The following is a 14,753-nucleotide window of genomic DNA, read 5'->3' as shown; positions in this document are numbered from 1 at the left end:
ATTGACATAAAAAGTGAAAACGTCAACTGTCAAAAATTTTGTTTTTTCGTAAAGCACACGAAACGAAACGTTGTGATTTTATTAAGAAAGTTGAAATCTACCGTCGAATAAATGACGAAAGTAGCAGATAATGTTAATCCGAACGTATACGAGAAGGAATCAGAACGTGAAATAACATCAGCAGATCAAGATGAAGAGATCACAGACGAGTTTGACGAAAGGGAAATTTTCGATTTAATCCGGAATATCAATGATCCGGAACATCCTTTAACGTTGGAGGAACTTCGAGTTGTTGAGGAAAAGAATATATCAGTAGATAATAAGAAGAATGAAGTACTTGTTTATTTTACACCTACAATACCACACTGCAGTATGGCTACTTTGATTGGTAAGTAAACAAAGCTTCTTGTAAATTTTCAGTCATAACTAATAGGATTTTTTTTCAGTATTTCAACAGTGGTAGATGCCAACAACAACAACATCTGTTGCATGAATGGGCCGCACACTTGGTGCAATACCACAACCACAAGTGAAGGAACCAATGTTTATTCTATGAATAAAAAACTTAAGTCTTCACAAGAAGTACATTTTATTTCTATGAATTTTCGTTATATATTGTCACGTCGTTGCCATGGTGAAGTAGCGCTCATTCGTTGTTAACATACTTACTATAGCAAAAAGTGTCGTGACAACTTTTCGTAAGAATTTTTTCCGTCTAGCCCCATTACATTACCATTCATCCACAATCTAATTAGTTAGTTGTAAGGGCTAGATTTCCGCAACTCCGCAACTGGCGCGTATTTTGCGTGTGAGTAGGATCTGGATTCACTCCAGCCAACCCAACTCTCCAAAGAATCCCAGCAACCCTTTGATGTTGTCGGTGATCTCTGGAAATGTTGTCGGTGATCTCTGGAAATGTTCTCGGTGATCCGAGATGTTTTAGTTATGTCACAACCAATATCATATTTTCCTATGCTAAGCATTTTCTATCCTACATTTCAGGTCTATCCATCAGAGTACAATTACTTAGAGCATTACCAAGTCGTTTCAAAGTAACTGTAGAAGTTTCCGAAGGTACACATGTATCTGAACATGCGGTGAATAAACAACTGGCTGATAAAGAGAGAGTTGCCGCCGCATTAGAGAATAATAATCTTGTACAGATTATAAACCAATGTGTTGCGGCTGGAGCATAGATAATATATGTTAATACATCATAAGTGAGAGTTGTTTAGTCTGGAAGGACAATCTCCGTAAGCTAGAAACTTTGCTTAGAGAAAGAAAGAAAGAAGAAAATAGAACATATCACAACAATACTTTCTGTATAAGTACTTCATTATTTTAAAGATTGCATTTCGCAAGTCTATGTATAATAATGTTTCAATGACAATCATCATCATCATCATCTGAGGCGCTACAGCCGCGGGTGGGCCTGGCCCTGGTCAAGTAAATTCCTCCACACTGGTCTACTTTGTGCTGTTTGCGTCCAGCTCTTAATGCCGATATTTTTAAGATCGCGTTCGACGTCATCTCGCCATCTCAACTTTGGCCTACCACGTGCTCTACGTCCATCCGGTTTACTCTCCAACAAGCGTTTAGGAACTCTGCAATCATCCATACGTGCGACGTGTCCCGCCCACCGTAGTCGTCCAATTTTGATGGTCTTCAATGACAATGATCTGTCAAAATTTCGCGCCGATTGCTAGTCACAGTATAAAATGGTTGAATGGTTAAAATGTATTTGAAACATTGGAAATTTTTTATGGTAAGGCCCTAAATTTGTGATATATGTATTAATATTGTAAATTTAAAAATAAAACACATTTTATTGTAATAATGTTTTTAATTTGACACCCTTATATAGATTATAAATTTTTACTCTATCTTCATTTGGAATTTGCAGCCTTTGTTTCGTTTTTGATGTCCTCATAAGATGTTTGGTTCTGAAAAAGAAAATTGTCTTACTAATATAAATGTGAATGTTTAGATGGATGGATGTTTTATTTGTTAGAAGGTATCTCCAGAACGGCTCCATGGATTTTGCTGAATTTTGGCATAAACACACAGACTACTTGTTTTTTTTAATTCCGCGCGGACGTAGTCACGGGAAACAGCTACTTAAAAAATAAATCGAACGGAAATATGACGACGATACTTAAATTCAATTCATTAATGATGCGAAATTATTAACCGCGGCAATTTTTTTTTTTTTTTTTTATATAAACACAAACAAGTTTAAAAAAATCTGTATTTTTTATGTATCACTAACGAGACCTGTGAAGGTGGATGGCTACAAATGTAGAGGAAGACTGTAGAAAGTATGGATGGATAGATTGTGTGCAAGAGGATATACGTAAGAAGGGGGTGAATCCAGACATGACGGCTGATAGATGATAGAGATGTATGGAGCACATACTGTGCCGACCCTCCATAGGGATAAGGACAGGTCGATGATGCTAACGAGATTTGCAAAGCTAATGTAAAAGTTATTCATTTTGTCAACTATTTATTCAAAAAGAATGAGAAAGTTGATATTTTATACAAACCTCCCACATATCGTCATCCCAATCTGGGAACAATTTCTTGAACACCGCTGGCTCCTTACCCTGACGCACGGAGACTACGACAGCCGAATCCACAGTTCTTTCTAAACCATCGTCTGATACGTATTCCTGATAAAAAAGAAATATATTTAAACCATATTGCCAACAGTTGAAATTAAAAATTTGTTTATGGCAATATTGATTAGTAAAGGAAAAGTAATATCCAATGCCTTAATAAATTAAAAAAAAAAGGTAAAGTAGACGATATGTCAAACTTCACATGTTTGTCAAATTATTTGACAGTAAATTTTTAATATTGTTATTGGATTATTTTTACCTCAATAATAGTATCATTAGCCATCCTAACTCTTTCCGGAATTTTCTTTCCCTTCCAGAAGTAAAGCTCTTCTCCTGTATCTAAGATATAAACTCCATCGTCAGATAAGTCCTGAAAAAAAATGACATGTTGAAAAATATGACAAAAACATGTTATTTCTGTTTTTTTTTCAAGGCAAAGAATGTTTTTTAACCCGCTAACCTGTTGCGTGAACTCCGGAGGTAATTCCTCGAAGTCAATCTTTCCTGTCACACTGACAGTGACAGCTGTCAGACTGAGCGGTGTGGTGACACGTCGGTTGAGTGTCAACTTCCATCCTGATGAATCCTCTTTCTCTTCTGGTGCACCACCTTTGTTACATTTTAAATACATTTAGGAAATATAATGGTATTCAAAGTTTACATTCTGTACTTTTCCCTACGCAGTGTTGGCATATGTATTCTTCCATACATCTCTACCAGACGTCATACCTAAATCCACTCTGACCTCTTTCACAAAATACTTTCTTCTGTCTTCCTTTACCTTATCCATTATCAATTACCTAAAAATTCCCAGAACTCATCAGTTTCCTCTCCCTGTTCTAGAACAATCGTCTCTTTGTCTTCGCCGAGAATTTTCTGCACGAAATTCGAAGCCGCTTCTTGTTCTATTCCTTGGGATTCCTGTTAATTACAAATTTAATTAAATATTATTAAATAACTAGCTGTCGTCCGCGACTCCGTCCGCGCGCATTAAAAAAAAATCTTAATAGGGGTATGAAAAACAGATAGTAGTCGATTCTCAGACCTACTGAATACGCATATAAAATTTGGTAAAAATCGGTAAAGCCGTTTCGGAGGAGTACAGTAACTAACATAGTGACATGGAAATTTTATTTCTATATATATAAAAGAAAGTCGTGTTAGTTACACTATTTATAACTCAAGAACGGCTGAATCGATTTGACTGAAAATTGGAGGGCAGGTAGCTTAGAACCAGGAAAAGGACATAGGATAATTTTTATCCCGTTTTCTATTTTTTATTCCGCGCGGACGGAGTCGATGGTAAAAGCTAGTATAAGATTAAAAAAAACTATGCAAAAATGTTTACCTTTCCATGCCACACATATATCTTTTCAGGTGTTTCCAGAACAAACACATCGTCATCTTCCAGAACTTCAGCTGTTTCTGGCACCTGGACTGTTCTCATATCAACTTCTAGTTCTGTGCCTTCCACCTGGAAAATACACAAAACTGTTGTAATCCTTTATATAAGGTTTCAAGTTTTTTGGCGGCTCAAAACAACTTTGCCGAGACGCCAACATTTTAATAGGCGTAATATTAATATGCTCTTTCCCTTCTCACTCTTTTCTTATAAGGAAAGGATGAGAAGGAAATTAGATTTGACAGTGGAGGGGACACATATAAAGGGGATCTTCTTTCTGTGCGTCTTCCTCCGTCCATTAAAGGTACGCAACGCATTATTTGCGGACATTTTTGGGCAGCAGTCTTTGCCATTTATCACAAAATACAATGACATATTCCTATCTCTGTTCTTCCAAAGGGAACGACAGAGATGACTATGTTTCAGTTACTCACTCTAAACAATCTAACACCATCATCATCGTAGGATTTCTTTGAATTTTCCGCTTTGTATTCTTCATCTTTACTACCATATAATACAGACAGGTTTCCTGAAAGAAAATACGAATTAATGAAACACATTATATACTAGCTTTTACCCGCAACTCCGTCCGCGCGGAATAAAAAATAGAAAACGTGGTAAAAATTATCCTATGTCCGTTTCCTGGTTCTAAGCTACCTCCCCATCAATTTTCAGTCAAATCTATTCAGCCGTTCTTGAGTTATAAATAGTGTAACTAACACGACTTTCTGACTATATATATAGATAGATATACGAATTCTAATAAATGTTCTATTTATAATGTGTACTAGTTGTAGCCCGCGATTCTGTTAGCGCGGAATTTAAAAAACCTTATTAAGTGGCCTATGTGTTCTTACAGACTATGCTCTACATGTATGCTAAATTTCATCAAGATCTGTTGAGCCATTCCGGAGATATCTTCAAACAAACATCTAAACATTCGCATTTATAATATTAGTAAGATTTCATTTTAAGAAATTCCTCCCAAGTATAGTTGGTGACAAGCAGGCGGCTTGCCGTAAATAATTAAACCAAAACTTTAAGGTTTATAAAATCTTGTGTGTATTATACCTAAGTGGGAAAAGGCCTTTGAGATGATGAATTCTACAAGAAAGGTACTTTTCTACAATTTTACATTGTAGAAAAGTAGGTATTTTTAATTCTTTTTAATTATTTAATCGTTTTAAAGATCGTGATAGCTTATTTAATTATGTTACTTCTTACTAATATTATAAATGCGAATGTTTAGATGTTTGTTTGTTAGAAGATATCTCCGGAACGTCTCAACCGATCTTGATGTAATTTATCACAGACTAGCGACCCGCCCCGGCTTCGCACGGGTGCAATGCAAAATATACCTACTACAGAATAAATGCACAATTTATTTAAGGTACTTAAATGGATAAGGATTAATGCTGTATTGTTTAAAATCACTTCGTAAAAGAATAAAAATGGTTATGCTGGGTTATCCCTAAGAGATAGACATATACCATCGCGGACTTTTTTGTTGAACTTTTTAAGGTGAACAATACTGTAGTACATTATTTTGGTCTATCTCGTAGGGTTCAGCCAGCGTTTGCAATATAAGCGCAAAAAAACGTGCTTATTTACGACATCACATTAGAAAACTTTCAATTTATCAGTGTTTCTCTACTATATTATGCATTTATTATACATACAAACCTTCCTTAAGAATCACTCTATCTATTAAAAAAAACCGCGTCAAAATCCGTTGCGTAGTTTTAAAGATCTAAGCATACATACGGACATACAGCGAAAGCGACTTTGTTTTATACTATGTATTGATGTAGAACATAGTCTAGAAGAACACATAGACTACTAATTAAGTTTCTTTTTTAATTCCGCGCGGATAGAGTCGTGGGCGACAGCTAGTGTAGAATAATGGAGATAAATTATGCAGTATATAACACGTTAACTTTTTACCTTTAAATATGGCCAAGAAATGTTTAGGTTCTTTTCCGTGTGGTACTTTAACAACGTTAACATTTGCCTCTTCTTCTTTATCTATTTGTGCCGCCATTTCCATTCCCATTGCTTTATCTGATGGGTCAGCATTCGCTCCCTTAAAGATATTAAATTGTTAAAAAGAACAATAAAAGAGAGATATTCGTATTGCAAATAATAACTGTTGAAATACATGTTTAAAATGCTATTTTCATCTAACGAATTACTTTTTAAGATTTCCAACTGTTGCTTCAAAAACAATAAACAAAATAGCGCCTGTGAAAATTTAATACCTAAAATACGTTTCTATATAATTGCAAGAATATTTCGACAGTAAATATATTTTTGATGTTAACTCACAATCCACACGTAAATCACGTAAGCATCATCACCATTGTCATCGTATTGGTACTTCACCACGTACACATCGCTGTCGTATAAAACTGGCTTCTCATTAATCTGTTCAGTTATATCTTCTTCCTCACCAGATATACTGAGAAAAACAAACTGTATTATTAAAATTGTAATATGCTCGATGCAATACCACGATCTTATAGAAGAGAGGCATGAAATGGACGCAATTTTGATGAGTGTGCGTACCAGAGGCTTAATTTTAGCCATCTTTCCCTTCCTAACAATGGGAAATAAAGTGGATTTGACGGAGGAGAGGGCGCATAAGAAGAGGAAATATTATCTTTCTGTGCGATCCCTCCTCTGTCGGTTAAAGGTAGACAACGAATTTGCAATTGTGGCTGTTTATAGGCAACTGTTGTTTATTATTTTGGCGAATCCAGGTTACCGCTTGCTCGTTTTCCACCTAATAATAAAAAAAAACTTGAGAGTTGTGTTGGGACACCCGGATGGAACGAAGTTCCTTTCAATTAATTAGTGAAGGAACCAATGTTTATTCTATGCATAAAAAAGTTAAGTCTTCCAAAGAAGTACATTTTATTTCTATGAATTTTCGTTATATATTGTCACGTCGTTGCCATGGTGAAGTAGCGCTCATTCGTCGTTAACATACTTACTATAGCAAAAAGTGTCGTGACAACTTTTCCTAAGAATTTTTTCCGTCTAGCCCCCTTTCACAACGCGCGATAAGGAACTTCGTTCCAAAAAACAAGTGACACAAGGTTCTAAAAATAACAAACGCCCTCAAATTTTTTTAACGTAAAGAAAAACGTGGTAATAAAGACACAATATCACTGAACTAAGTAATTGACGATCACTACCAAACGTCAAAAGCTGAAAGTTTTAATATATAAAGTTAAGTGGGGGAGTGTTGAGTGAGATCTCTGACTTAGGACAGTATCGAGCCTCCACAGTGGCACGTTATCGACTGATGACAAAGTCTTACCGTATAACCGTATAAATTCCTTCACCAGTATCAGGCATGTAACCCCTCGCTGATGCACTCTTTCCTATAAGTTTACCAACTGCACTGGACTCCTCAGCGTCGCCAGAGAAATAACCCGCATCTGAGAATATATAACTATTCAGAGGGATAATTTTACTCCCCTTGACCTTCCCACCCTTTTCTTATTAGGAAAGGATGGGAAAGGGAAGTGTATTTGGCGGAAGAAGGGACGCTTAAGAAAGGAAAATATCTTCCTGTACGTCCCCTTCTCCGTTGATCAAAGGTAGACGACGCATTCGCGGATTTCTATGGGCAACAGTCGCCTTGTTATTTCGACGAATCCAGATGGTCATTTGCTCGTTTGCCATCTTTTATTATAAAAAAACTAGTATTTTTAAAGGAAAACATTTGGCTAGAACAGCAATGTAACTGCCTATAGAAATCTACAATAATTAAGATTTTTGCACATGCGTTGCTTTTCCTAACGGTAACAGACAGAAGATTAGGTTCTTCAGGAATTTTCCCGCCAAATTCACTTCTTCCAATCGTTTCTTTATAAGAAAATGGCGGGAAGGATGAGAAGATGAGAATTCTCCGGCAGCTATATTTGTCAGTTGGCGCCCGTCTCCTGTTTGGTCTTTTAACATTCGTGCAGCGACACTGCGAATTACTGTTATCTCTTTCTAACTGATATAATTTCATATTACTGTCTCTCACTGACCTGAATCAGAGACCATACGAGAGTTAGTAGTACCAACAGTCTCCCAATTGTGGAAGTACTGCTTGAAAGTGCAACTCTCATTGCCTTCTGCTACCCTGGTAACGTGGACCTGTTAAATTATACAGTAAGTTTACATTGTACAAACATGTGTGTTAAGTTAAATAAAATAGCATAAAGATAGTGTGACTTTATCTTATGACATTCAGGGGAAAAAAAAACTTGAGAGGTGTGTTGGGACACCCGGATGGAATGAAGTTCCTTTCAATTAATTAGTGAAGGAACCAATGTTTATTCTATGAATAAAAAACTTAAGTCTTCACAAGAAGTACATTTTATTTCTATGAATTTTCGTTATATATTGTCACGTGGTTGCCATGGTGAAGTAGCGCTCATTCGTCGTTAACATACTTACTATAGCAAAAAGTGTCGTGACAACTTTTCCTAAGAATTTTTTCCGTCTAGCCCCCCTTTCACAACGCGCGATAAGGAACTTCGTTCCAATATATATTAAATGATACCTTATTTGTCAAAGTTTGTCTAGTCTTTAAGGCTACAGAAGATCCTCCTGATTCATAAAGCTAATTTTATGTATACGGATTTTTGTTTGCTTAAATGAATGAACCCATTTTATCAAGTGAGTTGTCATACGATTTGGATTGAGTGTCATTGGGGTCACAATCATCGTCATCAGCTCACTATACGTCCCCATTGAGGGGCTCGGAACCTACCCCAAGTTAGGTATGACTAGGTCATAGTCAACCACAGTCAAGTGCGGGTTGACTTCACACATATCATTGAATTTTCTTCTCAGATATGTGCAGCATCACAATGTTTTCTTTCACCGTAAGAATGTCGGATAAATGTACATACGTAAATCGAAAAACACATTGGTACATGGCGGGATTCGAATCCAGGACCTGCCAATTGCAAGTCAAATGCTTAAGCGTTAAGCCACCGACGACCGACGGTCATAATCAGTTGGGGATTTATTCGTTTTTTGTAATTAAAAAACACTATCTAATCTATATATATAAAAGAAAGTCGTGTTAGTTACACTATTTATAACTCAAGAACGGCTGAATCGATTTGACTGAAAATTGGTGGGCAGGTAGCTTAGAACCAGGAAACGGACATAGGATAATTTTTAGCCCGTTTTCTATTTTTTATTCCGCGCGGACGGAGTCGCGGGTAATCTAGTTATTTATATAAACTCACCCAAGATGGATATTCTTTCATATCGAGGTATTTTTGAGCGATATCGTAATAGTTTTTCTTGAGCTCCTCATCTAGGTCATTGCCAAGCCATATGTAGACTCCTGAGCATGGCGTGTCTAGGATATACCTCTCCTAGGAATGAAAAAGAAATAGAGTCCTGGTCTGTTTTTTTAAGATACAGGGATAACTTGAGGACCCCTCATCATTGCTTTTTCGCCTATCTACCTTTGGTCCTCTTTTCCTTTCTACTCTATTCTTATAAAGAAAGGAGCTCCTCCTTCGATTAAAAGTAGGCAAAGCATTGTGGATGTCTATTGGCAGCGGTCGCTTCGCTATTTAGGAGTATTCATATGGCCGTATCTTGTTGTCCACTTAATAATATAAAAAAGTAAAAACCTGTAGTTTTAAAAGAGTTCATTAGTTAAGGGTGACGTTGATCTTGTTGAACGCCATCTTTTGAGTACTGATTTTTAGTTATTAAATTACTCTGTACTCAGCTATGTTATGTCTAAATAGCTTACCCCATTTCGATAGTTTACTTACACTAGAAGACAACTGCATTTGCTTGTAAGGTTTGCTCAGTGTCACCAGATCCAGTTCATCTTCACCGATCAGAACTCGGTAAAGGTAGACTGATGTCATATCTTCCCTGGAGTATGTCTAAAATGTGAAAGAGAAGATTACTTCGGTAGAAGATTTCCAACTTCTGATTAGATCTTTGATAATAAAAAATCAAATTAGTTTTTTTTTAATTTCTGCGTACTTAAGAAATCGAATCATGTGATTGCATTCTACTAAAAGTAACCATGGTATAAAAGCATCAAACTAAAAATCTTAATATATATAAATCTCGTGTCACAATGTTTGTCCTCAATCGACTCCTAAACCACTTAACCGATTATAATAAAATTCGCACACCATGTGCAGTTCGATCCAACTTGAGAGATAGGATAGTTTAAATCTCAAATTATAGTCGCAATTTTAATTTATTGCTAATTATTTGTCTGTTATTATTTGACAGTCACAATTATCTGTTAACTCCAAATGATTCTAACAGATGTCGATACCTTTCCACTGGGTTGAGTAAGTAATCAATAGATGGCGCTGCAATATGGTAAATCTACGAACGTGTCATATAAGCTTATTAACTGCGCGCGGACGGAGTCGCGGGCGACAGCTAGTTAACCTATAAAATACCTGGACATTTGATTCTGCATCTACCAGATCATCCTTAGAACCAGATCCTAGAGCTTCAAAGAACAGAGCGATGTCCTCGTCTGATGAGAAATCATCTAAGAAAAAATATTACTCAATATTTCTATTAAGTTTTAACAAGTAAAGTTTAAAGTAGAAGTAGGCTAAGTAAGAAGCAGTCACCGTTATCGAGGATATCTTTAAAAGCGATGAGATTGTTCATAGACACATGCAACAAGTTAAAAGGTAGGTACGTTAACTACCATAAAAAAACAGAGGTGAAAATGTACATACAAATAGTATAATCCCTTCCCATACGTTCACTTTACCACCAAATCAACTTTCTCCTTGTTATTCTTTCCTTATAATAAAGGGTGGGAAAGCAAACATGACTCAAATTAAGCATCCCGTTTCGTCTGATGAGTGTGCCATCAGATAAAACGCAGAATTTCTTCCACTTCACCTCAGTCTTCTGTGTGGTCGTGGTATTATGGTGCAGTTCTTAAGAGCTTTACTGGACCGGATTGTAATCTAAAACGTCCAGGTTCGATCCTCGTCATGTACCAATGTTTTTCGAATCTCATATGTGCATCTGTTCTTATGATAAAGGTAAACAGTGTGATGCAACCTCAAAGCAAAGAAATTCAAAGATAAGTGTGAAGTTAACCCGCAATGGGTTAATTGACCTAGGTACCTCTAACTTGGGTAAGCTTTGAGGTCCTCTGTGAAGTTATCTGATCCTACTGAAACTGTTAACTCACCGATAATTTCAATGGTAGCTCTACCGTTATGGTCATCATCTCGCAATGTATTCGCAACGCTGATGATCTTCCGCCTCTGTGTAGCTTTAGCACCTTCAGGCATTAACACGAAGATGTCGTGATCTACTTCGAGTATGAAGCAATGTTCTTTTGTAAGAGATGTGGCTTCTGCTGGTACCTGGATGTAAGTTATGGAATTACTAGCTGTGCCTTATTTAGTTAATTAGTTATTAGTTAATTTGATAACGTTAAGCAATTAATAAAAATTACGTTAATTATTAAAAAATATATATTTCTATTCAACTTTTCATCTCCTTACAACCCTTTTATTGCGTTAAAAAGTAGCCTATGTCCTTTCTGGGGCTCTAGACTGTCCATATATCAAATTTCATTTAAATCGGTTAAGTAGTTTTGGCGTGAAAGCGACACAAACAGACAGTGTTCCTTTCGTATTTATATTATTGAGTAAAGATTAAGAAAAAAATCAATAGAATACGCTGTGTTTTTTAAGATTTGTTTTACTGTGAATTTATGATACTCAGATGAAGGATACAAATCGGATGACGTCTCTTCAAAATTTGCTCAGAAACAGTAACATTTGTTACAAAAACTATATTTGAGAAATACTAAATGAAAAGAAAAAAAGCTGGTGGAATAAAGTAATTAGTACCTCTTCAATTAAATTGTTTAAACTTTCGTGAGACATCATAATTAATTAATTAGGAAACGGCTTAACTCACGTTTGACGCGACGCGACCGCGAAGTCTTCGGATTAAACACTCGCCCTGAAGATGGACCCCCGATGGGTTCGAAACTAGTCGGTGCCGTCACCGGACGATCAAACGTGAGTTAAGCCGTTTCCTAATTAATTAGTACCTCTTCAATCCTCATATTATCACATCCAGAGAGTCTGAGCAGACGTTTCTCCGCCCCGGCGTTTGTCTCCACATTATTGAAACCAGACTCGCTACCTCCATCCAAATACCGGATTGCTAGGACAGATAAATGTTAAATTAGAAATTGGTAGAGGAAATATACTGGTATCCTACCTCATAATGCAAATAGACAAGTGAGTTTTGGCGTCATCAGCTTACAAGGTTATGGCTGGACCCTGTCTTAAGTCACTATTTATATTCCGCTATCATACAGGTATTGTCTTGACGTCTTCCATCGTTGAACACTTTGAGAATTGCCGTCTTATATCATTATCAACCTGTCCTTATCCCTATGTAGGGTCGGCACAGTATGTACTATATCTCAATACATCTCTATCAGCCGTCATATCTGAATTTACCGCCTTACGCATATCCTCTTTCACACAATCCATCCATACTTACTTTGGTCTTCCTCTACCTTGATAGCCTCATTCAATCTCATTACTTTTTTGTTTATATGATTATCATCCCTCCACATAACATGTCCAAACCACGTTAACCTTCTGCTCCTCAATTTCTCGATAACTGGCGCTACTTTCAAACTTCCTAATATATATTCTTAACTTTATCTTTTCTTGTAATTAATTGCCGTCTTATATAATTTACCTTTACCCTTACCTGGTTGAAAGTAGCCTAAGAACTGACTGGACTCGTGGCCTTGCACCTCTCGATGATGTACCGCTTTCCCGCCTAACATGTCATCTAATGTGATTGTCCAAATTGCAGCTGAGCCCTTCTTATCCTGTGTAGTGTTACTGCCGAGCCAGAAGTGTGCATTGTATGATAGGGTGTCTTCACCTGTTGTCTGGAATTTGTTATTACATTATTAAATTTCTATTGTTGAGATACTTTTATAAAAAGTATAAACATACAGAAGGCCAGATTTATTAGTAACTAGCTTTTACCCGCGACTCCGTCCGCGCGGAATAAAAAATAGAAAACGGGGTAAAAATGATCCTATGTCCTTTTCCTGGTTCTAAGCTACCTGCACACCAATTTTCAGTCAAATCGATTCAGCCGTTCTTGAGTTATAAATGGTGTAACTAACACGACTTTCTTTTATATATATAGACTAGCTTTTACCCGCGACTCCGTCCGCGCGGAATAAAAATTAGAAAACGGGGTAAAAATTATCCTATGTCCGTTTCCTGGTTCTAAGCTACCTGCCCACCAATTTTCAGTCAAATCGATTCAGCCGTTCTTGAGTTTTAAATAGTGTAACTAACACGACTTTCTGACTATATATATAGATAATTCCCATGAGTCAGAAGGATTTTTTTGCGTGAATATATATGTTTCTATGGACTGGCTGTAAGACGTGTTATTTTGTGCTTATTTGATTACCGCCATTTTGGCGTTGACGGTTGCGTTTGCTAGCGGAGTTCAAAGTTCGAATTAGTATTGATTTAAACGAGTGAGTCATAAACTATAATTTTGTTTCTTTTTTGTAATTATATGATTTCTAAGATCCAATTAAATAAGAAGTGTTTAAATGCTATTATTAATTTACCTTCAAAACGATGTATGAATCACCGTTGAAGAATTTTCCATACATTTTCTTCTCAATTGGAACAGGTTCGAATTGCTGAAAACATGTTTCTTATATAATATATTTAAATTAAATAATTTCTCAATACTTAGTGTAAATAATAATAATAATAATAAGAGCCTCGATCACCACCTAGAGAGGCTCTCGCTCGGTAAGTGGGTGAAGGGCCAGGCACAGAAGGCGGTACTCCTGAGCACGGCACGCATTGTGAGGAGGTTTCTGTCTCTGGAGGCCTAAACGCCGGTAGCTTGGGCTCAAGGCTCCGCTGCCGACGTATCTAGATTTTTTATATTTTTTTTATATGTTTTAGTTTGTATTAAAAAAATATATAAAATTAGACAATAAATAAATATGTGGAATAATAATAATACTAAATAATAATAGTAATAAAAATACTTAGTGTAAAGAATTTAATTTGGCACAAACAGTGAATTTCTTATTTATTTAATTCTGTGCGTCTCTTTCGTCCACTTCGTTCTACGTTGATTAAAGTTAGAAATGCATCTGCAATTGCAGATGTCTATGTGCAGCGGTCGCTTTGCTATTTCACCGAATCAGGTGGTCGCTTCCTCGTTTTCCATGTTACGTTATAAAAAAACTCTCTTTCCTGTCAGATACGAGAACCAGAGGAATCGCAGATGCGTTGCCGGACTTTGAGATGATGATACGCTCGCTTCATGACCCTAAGTCGTATATCTCCGTATAACTGATTTTACTTACAAATAAATAAAAAACTAACCTCAATAGTCCAAACTTCGATACCAGGACCACTGCCCGCTTCAGCAAATGCAGGATGATCCATTTTACGATATAAAATACAAAACAAAACAGCAAAAATACAACACAACACTGGGTACGGCGTATGACTAACTACAAACTGGTAAGTTATCTAAGTATATGAATCATTATTATCTTATCTTTTAAATACATTAAGATAGTGGAATAAAAACGTTCAATACTTATTGATCGTATAACTTTCTATTTAATTCAACTATTTTTAGCGATAATTTTTTTTCACTTTATTACTGTGTTT

The 14,753-nt window shown here is 36.3% G+C and overlaps 2 protein-coding genes across 2 annotated transcripts; one reads left to right on the top strand and one right to left on the bottom strand.

The window, feature by feature from the left end:
* Window positions 1-49: 49 nt before the first annotated feature.
* Window positions 50-1,272, top strand: LOC106711906 (MIP18 family protein galla-2). The gene is made up of 2 exons (XM_014504326.2): window positions 50-388; window positions 1,003-1,272. The coding sequence occupies exons 1-2, from the start codon at window positions 112-114 to the stop codon at window positions 1,194-1,196; spliced, it is 471 nt and encodes a 156-aa protein (XP_014359812.2). The 5' UTR covers window positions 50-111; the 3' UTR covers window positions 1,197-1,272.
* Window positions 1,273-1,845: 573 nt separating this feature from the next.
* LOC106711894 (gelsolin) lies at window positions 1,846-14,594 on the bottom strand. Its single transcript, XM_045685285.1, has 19 exons — window positions 14,460-14,594; window positions 13,682-13,756; window positions 12,790-12,976; window positions 12,113-12,228; window positions 11,237-11,414; window positions 10,479-10,573; window positions 9,825-9,941; window positions 9,282-9,413; window positions 8,067-8,175; window positions 7,346-7,466; window positions 6,349-6,481; window positions 5,968-6,106; window positions 4,458-4,552; window positions 3,970-4,095; window positions 3,422-3,542; window positions 3,082-3,230; window positions 2,881-2,991; window positions 2,547-2,672; window positions 1,846-1,943 (listed from the first exon to the last, which is right to left on the bottom strand). The coding sequence occupies exons 1-19, from the start codon at window positions 14,520-14,522 to the stop codon at window positions 1,887-1,889; spliced, it is 2,250 nt and encodes a 749-aa protein (XP_045541241.1). The 5' UTR covers window positions 14,523-14,594; the 3' UTR covers window positions 1,846-1,886.
* Between the last annotated feature and the right edge of the window lie 159 nt (window positions 14,595-14,753).

Source organism: Papilio machaon, chromosome 29 (assembly GCF_912999745.1).
Source record: "Papilio machaon chromosome 29, ilPapMach1.1, whole genome shotgun sequence".
NCBI classification, from domain to species: Eukaryota; Metazoa; Arthropoda; class Insecta; order Lepidoptera; family Papilionidae; genus Papilio; species Papilio machaon.
Note: the sequence above shows the minus strand (reverse complement) of the source record. Positions and strands in the feature narration are given on the sequence as shown.

Bases quoted from the DNA above. Each gene is read 5' to 3' on its own strand.
- LOC106711894 (XM_045685285.1), bottom strand. From the start codon at position 14,522: ATGGATCATCCTGCATTTGCTGAAGCGGGCAGTGGTCCTGGTATCGAA. The intron at 6,482-7,345 runs GTAAGACTTTGT...TGTTTTTCTCAG, and splicing joins GGAATTTATACGGTTATACG to TATATCTGGTGAGGAAGAAG. The intron at 3,231-3,421 runs GTAATTGATAAT...AATGTAACAAAG, and splicing joins TGAGTTCTGGGAATTTTTAG to GTGGTGCACCAGAAGAGAAA.
- LOC106711906 (XM_014504326.2), top strand. From the start codon at position 112: ATGACGAAAGTAGCAGATAATGTTAATCCGAACGTATACGAGAAGGAA. The intron at 389-1,002 runs GTAAGTAAACAA...CCTACATTTCAG, and splicing joins CAGTATGGCTACTTTGATTG to GTCTATCCATCAGAGTACAA.